The sequence below is a fragment of the Priapulus caudatus genome, unplaced genomic scaffold (assembly GCF_000485595.1).
Source record: "Priapulus caudatus unplaced genomic scaffold, Priapulus_caudatus-5.0.1 Scaffold5057, whole genome shotgun sequence".
NCBI lineage: Eukaryota > Metazoa > Priapulida > Priapulimorpha > Priapulimorphida > Priapulidae > Priapulus > Priapulus caudatus.
In genome coordinates, this window is record NW_014582118.1 from 1,520 (window position 1) to 8,615 (window position 7,096).

Here is a 7,096-nt window from a genome sequence, read left to right on the forward strand (position 1 = left end):
CAAAATGTTAATCACTTCTAAGTTACCCATGTTCTGAAGCTATCGACTGAAATTTTATTATTAATTAATTAAGTTAATTAATTAATTGGAGTCGCGAGATTCAGCCACCAAAATGCTGACATCCATTCCTAAGTTAGCCTATTTTCTGACGTACTCCTGAAATCTTATGAACAATCCCGTCCATAACTGTTTCAGTATAGGCTTTACACCTGTATGATACAGGCAGTTCCGGCGCGGCGCGTGGCGGCCCAATCAGCCAATCAGGCGAGCGTGACAACACACAAAAGCCACGACAAACACACAAACCCACAACAACACACGCCGTAAACAAAATAACCTCCCGCAAGCCCTGGCGAGTAACAAGATACGATCATGAATCATAACTCTAACAATCATAGCGCATAGATCTATGACGCAGATCTAACATCAAGTAACGATAGATCCGATTGAAGGCAGACTAACATCAGCTACAATAGTATCCATGAAGCAAGATCTAAACATACATACGATCAGATCCGTGGCACATGCTAACATCAGTCAGCGACTAGACCGTGAAGCAGATCTAATCATCTAGTACGATAGATCCCATGAAAGCAGATTCTAACACCAGTCCGGATAAATTCCATGAAACGGCGCAGATCTAACATCAGCACGATAGATCACATGAACTAGATCTAACATCAGTACGGTAAAGATCCATGAAACAGATCTAACATTCAAGTAAACGATAGATCCATGAAGCAGATCTAATCACAGACTCCGATAAAACTCCATGAGACAGTCTAACATTAGTACGGAATAGACATCGCATGAAGCAGAATCTAAAGTCAGTACGATAGATCGCGTGAAGCCAGGCATCTAACATCAGTGAAGCGATAGATCCATAAGCAGATCTAACATCGAGTACGGTAGATCCATGAAGCAGATCTAACATCAGTAACGGTCAGATCCATAAAGCGATCTAACATCAGAGTCACGATAGAATCCATGCAAAACAGACCTACATGCCTTGTTACGTCTTTTGCCGCGCTGTTACGCGCCGTCGGTTACTGTTAATGAAGTTATTCTATTAATGTACGTGTAACAATGTTGTGTGTGTGGGTATGTGTGGTGTGTGTGTGTGTGTGTGTGTGCGCGTCGTGGTGCAGTGTGGTGTGTGTGCGTGCGTGCGTATGCGTGCGTGCGTGGGTGCGTCCGTGCGCTCCGTGCGTACCGTACGTGCTGCGTGCGTGCGATGCGTGGCGTGCGTGCGTTGGTGCGTGCGGTGCCGTGTCATATTCGCAGTGTTGCTCTCTCGCAGCACTGCTCCCCCACCACCACGTGACGGTGTCCTACGACATCGATCGAGCACAAAAATGTTTCTTTGCTCGGCAAACACTCTACATCTACAAGTTTCTCTGATCGCCTCGCCTGTCTGGCATCTAGACGCGCTGACAGCTGTTCAACAGCTCGAACCGAAATAGAGTATTTATAATAAAATCAAAATAACAGAAAATACACAAAAGAACTATTAGTGGCGAACCGCAAGCAAAATGAGTCGCCTAGTACATAAAACGCATATAAAGGATACATAATATATTAAGGATACTGTTAATGGTGCGGAGGGTGATTTTGTAGTCGAACTTCGGAACCGATCGAATCGGATACAGCATGGGGGCGCGCGCGTACAACTACTTTTAACGCGGAGCAGCTTCACGATGTGTTCGCTCGCTCGACATACAGAAAACCTCACCTCGCATGCCACACGATCATGTGTGATGTGTGGGCATGTGTTGTGTGTGTGTGTGTGATGGTGTGTGGTGGTTCGTGTGTGGTTGTGTGTGCTCGCGCGTGCGTGCAGCGTGAAGCTGTATTAGAATACATACTGGGGCGCGAGATTCACCACGTTGCGCAGAAGTGTAATGCGTACATCCGAGTTCCTACGAAGTCACTGTAGCGCAAAAGCGTCGTAGGTGCGATCATCAAACGCAGCCGTAGCACCTCGCGCTGAGAACAAATTTGGATGAAATTCCTGTAATCCACTACGGTCCACTCGTGGCTTGCTTGAGCTGTTTGAAAAGGCGTGGCCTAGCAAATAAACGCGCAGATCAACTGTGGCGACACCTACCGATAGCCAACCGCAAACTGAACGCTCTTGGATACTTTAAACCATATGGGAGCTCGTGCTAGCAGTCTGTCCGTAGTCATGTATTGCTAGGGGGATGTGATATTGTCCATACATCGTTTCGTCTTGTAATGATTGCGTTGACAACAGCTGCATGAAGCAGCGAACACGTACACATGCGTGCGTGCGTGGTGTCCGTACACGTCGCGTGCGTGGCGTTGCGTGAGTTGCACGTACGCGTGCTGCGTGCGCTAGTGCTACTTACACGTCATAGTGCGGGCGTGCACTGTGCACGGTGTCGTGGCGTGTGAGTGTGCCACGTCAGCCACGTGCGTGGTGTGAGTACAAAAGTGCGTTCGTATCGTGCTGATACGTACAATCGTGCGTGCGGCGTAGCGGTGTGTGCGTGCGTGATCAACGTGCGAGGATGCGTAGCGTGCGGTGTGTTACGATACACGTGGACGTGCGTGCGTGCGTGTGCACGTACACGTGCGAGTGCTTGCTACGTACACCGAGTGTGTGCGTGCGTCGTGCACGTACATCGTGACGTCAGTGCCGTGCGTGCGTGGCGTGCGTGCGTGTGCACGTACACGTGCGTGCGTGGCAGTTGTAATCGTACAACGGACGGCGCAGTGCAGTGCGAGTGCGTGCAATGTGCCGTGCAGTGCGTGTGTGATGGGCACAGGTACACAGTACGTGCGTTGATAGCAAGTACACACGTGCGTGCGTTGCGTGTGTATCGTACCCGGGCCGTGCGTGCGTGTGCGACGTCACACGTGCGTTGGCCGTGATGGTGCACGTGTGCGTGCGGCGTGTGCACACGGAGATACACGTGCGGCGTGGACGTGAGTGTGCACGTACACGTGCGTGCGTGCGTGTGGACGTACAACGTGCGTCGCAGTGAGCGTGTAAGAGCGTACACGTGCGTTGGCGTAGCGTGTGTGCGTGCGTGTCACGTACAGCGTGGCGTGGCGTGCGTAGTGTACCGGTACACGTCGCATGCGTGCGTGTGTACGTACACGTGCGTGCGTGCGTGGGTGTACGTACAACGTGCGTGCGTCGTGTGTACGTAGCACGGCGTGCGTGCGTGCTTGTGGCACGTGTGCGTGGTGCGTGTGCACGTACACGTGCGTGCGTGTACACGTACACGTGCGTGCGTGTGAACGTAAAAGTGCGTGCGTGTGCAAGCGTACACGTGACGTGCGTGTGCACGTACACGGCTAGAACTACGACTCGGCTATAACGAAATAAGCAATGCCCAACTATCGACCAGAGAGAGAAGCGTCAATGCGGCCGCCTGTCTGTGTAGTATGTAATTAATTATTTAGTTTTTGTTGGGTATAGGTAATTATTGATGATTTTTATCTCAATAAAATCAATGTATGCATCTGTCGAGTTATGTCTGGAGAAACACCTGCGGAAATTTCGAGTGGTTTAGCGGCAAGCCCTCGTCAGCTCGTGTAAAGTTACGCAAAGGTTTACGTAAAGTTTTAGGGCCTTGTGATAATCGCAGCACTATAAAAGCGGCTCGGCTTAGCGTAGCGCGATCGTACGCAAATTCTACGTGAAAGTAGCTGATGTTGATGAATCGCAACTAAGCAAACGTCGATATGGCGTACCAAGATTACGCGAACTATTTTGGGCGTACGAAAAGCTTGATGATGTACCCCTGGTACGTGATATATGCCGAAGGCGACCCTCCGGTTCCTAGGCTGTGGATGCAGTTTCTCCTTCTCTGCTCTCTCTGCCTCCCTCACTCTCTCTCTCCCTCTCTCTCTGCACTCATCTCTCTCGCTCGCTCTTATCTCTTCTCGCTCTCATCTCACTCTGCTCTTCTCCTCTTCTCCTCTCTTCTCTCTCTCTGCTCTGCGTGCTCTCTCTCATCTCGCTCGTGCACTGTCCCAAGAGAAGTACTTCTCTCGCCCGCGTCTTTTCTCTGTCCCCCCTCTCATCCATACTTCATCTTCTTCGTCTTCTTCTCTTCCCTCTCCCTAATCCCTCTCTCTCTCTCCCTCTCTCCCTCTTCCCTCGCTCTCAGTCGTCTCCGGCTCTATCTGTCTCAACTCACGTCTCTCTGCAGCACTCACTCGTCTCTCCCTCGATCTCCTCTCCTCTCGCCTCTCTCGTTACTCTCCCACTCTGCTCTCTTTCCCTTCTCTTCTCTGCCCCCCTCTCTCTCTGCGCATCTCGTATGTCTTCTCTTAGCTCGATCTCATCTATCTCTCTCTGCTCGTGCTCTCTCGTCTCTCTCAATCCTCATTCGACCCCTCCTCTCTCGTCTCGCTCCTCTCTCTCCGGCCATGCATCGCCTGCTCAGTCTCTCTACTCGTCTCCTCATCTCCATCTCGTCTGCTCTTCACTCTTCGCGTCTCTCTCTCCCTCTCTCTCTTCCTCTCTGCTCTAATCTCTCTCTCCTCGTCTCTCTGTCTCTCAATATCTACTGCTCTAATCCCCCTTCTACGTGTCTCGCTACTCGCTCTCTCTTTATGCTCATCTCTGCTCCAGCATTACTGACCGCGAACTCATGGAATACACAGCGGTGAATCGCATGCGTGTAAATGCAGACAGACATGGCAGATGCACTTGTCTCTGCATCGGCACTCTCTGATGGCCACGCCCCCACGCGTCGATGCATTGGCCAGGGAAGACACAGCACATCGTCGTCAGCTGCTAGTGAGGGGACGACACACACATCATCAAAGCTGGCTAGCGTGAGGGACACAGCCACATCGTCAGCTGCCTAGGTGAGAGAAACACCAGCAATCATCAAGTGCTAGGTGAGGAGACTCAGCACATCGTCGTCAAGCTGCTAGGTGTAATGGGAGACACAGCACATGCGTCAGCTGCTAGCGTGAAAGCGGAGAGCACAGGCACATCGTCAGCTGGGGCTGGTGAGGGATACAATGAGCAGCACATCCGTTCAGAGCTGGCTAGGGTGAAGGGAGACACAGCACAGTGCGTCAGACTGCTTTAGGTGAGGCGGAGACACAGACATGTCAGCTGCTAGGTACGGGAAGACAGACAGCACATCGTCTAAGCTGCTAGGTGAGGGGAGACACAGCAGCATCGTTAGCTGCTAGGTGAGGGAGACCACAGGCACATCGTCGCTGCTAGGTGAGAGGAGTACACAAAGCACATCTCCAGCTGTTAGTGAGTGAGACACAGCTACCTGCGTGAGCGTGCTAGGTGAGCTGGAGAGACACAAGACATCGTCAGCTGCTAGTGAGGGGAAGACAAGCAGATTATCAGCTGCTAGGTGAGGAGACACAGCCATCGCGTCAGCTGCTAGTGAGTGGAGACACAGCAGCATCGTCAGCTGCTAGGTGAAGGAAGACACAGCACATCGTTTAGCTGCTAGTGAGGAGATCACAGCCACATCGTCAGCTGGCTAGGATGAGGGGAGGACAAGCAGCACACTCGTGCAGCTGCTGAAGGTTGAGAGGAGACAGCAGCAACATCGTTATGCGTGGCTGAGGGTGAAGTGGAGACACAGCAGCATCGTCAGCTGTTTAGGTGAGAGGCAGACACAGCAACATCGGTGCCAGCTGGCTAGGTGAGGGAGAGACGAAAGGCAGGAGGACACCCGGCGTGTCTTACCGGTCTTGTCATGTCTGATTTGTATAGTTGGCTCTTCAGTGGCTGATATAGTGGCAGTGCGTTGCTACCAATCGTGAAGCAGTTGCTGATATTGTTACAGAGGCTTACTACAATCCGTTAGCATCACGCCGCTACACTCGTCAAAGGAAGGCGTGTGTACGTCGTCCAGAGCCTGTACATTGTGACAGAGCCTGCTACAGTTGTGACATTGGCTCGCCTACATAGTGACAGAGGCTTTTACATCGTGACAGAGGGCTGTTACATCGTGAAGCAGAGGCTGCTATGACATCGAGTGTACAGAAGCTGTTAACCGTGATAGGAGCGCGCTACATAGTGAACATAGCCTGAACATCGTAAGCCGAGGCTGCTACATACATCGTGATAGCAGTTGATATATCGTGACAGAGGCTGCTATATCGTGACAGAGGCTGTTACATCGTGACAGAGACTGTTACATCGTGACAGAGGCTGCTGCATTGTGGCAGAGGCTGGTACATCGTGACAGCAGTTGATATATCGTGACAGAGGCTGCTACGTCGTGACATAGGCTGTAAATCGTGACAGCAGTTAATATATCGTGACTGACGCCATCACCATGAGTGTTATTCTCGCTGTAACCAGCGTCTGTGTTGCCGTCACCATGGCAGCCCATCTGTCTCTCACCCCAATGCCCTCTAACGGGTCGTCAGCTGCTGATCTCGGCCTGTGTTCACCTTGGTATAGAGCGTCCGAGCGGCTGTTCCTCATGAGCAAGGATGTAAGGATCCCGCCCGCCCGCGCCTCGCTCAATCTCAGCGGTGTTCACCTGAAGGTGGCGCTGTGGTCGTGCTCTAACCACACTGACTTTTATTTGGGATCGCGCGTTCTCAAGGAGCTCTCTACGTTTATGTACTTTACCTACACCGTCACGGCACGCTGCTACGGCTTCGACGGCATAGTCGCCGGGATTGCAGCGGGAGAGATAGACATTGCAGCGTATCTGCGAATCACGGAGCAACGTCAGAGATTTGTCAGCTTTCTGCATCCACTCGCCGAGTCCCGGTACAGCTTCATGATCCGGGCCGAAAGGGTGGGAGAAGTGGCGCCACTGACGATACTCGCTCCTTTCCACTATAGCACGTGGCTGTTTGTGTTCGGTTACTTGCTTGCTTGTGTAACGATGTTAACGCTGTACGAGGGGTGGAGCAGCCGGGGTCAAGGGAGAGGGCCCGGCAGAAGAGAGAGGAGCTGGGTGGAGGCGAGCAGCAGGTACGTGATGTTCAAGCTGGGATCCGGGCTGCAGCAGGGCGGCACGTATAACGCTGTCGACATGCCGTCACGGATGCTGGTCGGATGGTGGTGGCTGTTTGCTCTGGTCATCACAGCAACCTACTCTGCCACGCTGGTCAGCCATCA

General features: G+C 52.2%; 1 protein-coding gene across 1 annotated transcript; it reads left to right on the forward strand.

Moving 5' to 3' along the window:
• Positions 1 to 6,296: 6,296 nt before the first annotated feature.
• Positions 6,297 to 7,085, forward strand: LOC106819902 (glutamate receptor ionotropic, delta-2-like; the record flags this gene model as incomplete). Its single annotated transcript, XM_014824476.1, has 1 exon — positions 6,297 to 7,085. A coding segment is annotated over exon 1 (789 nt), but the record flags the coding sequence as incomplete, so codon positions are not given.
• Between the last annotated feature and the right edge of the window lie 11 nt (positions 7,086 to 7,096).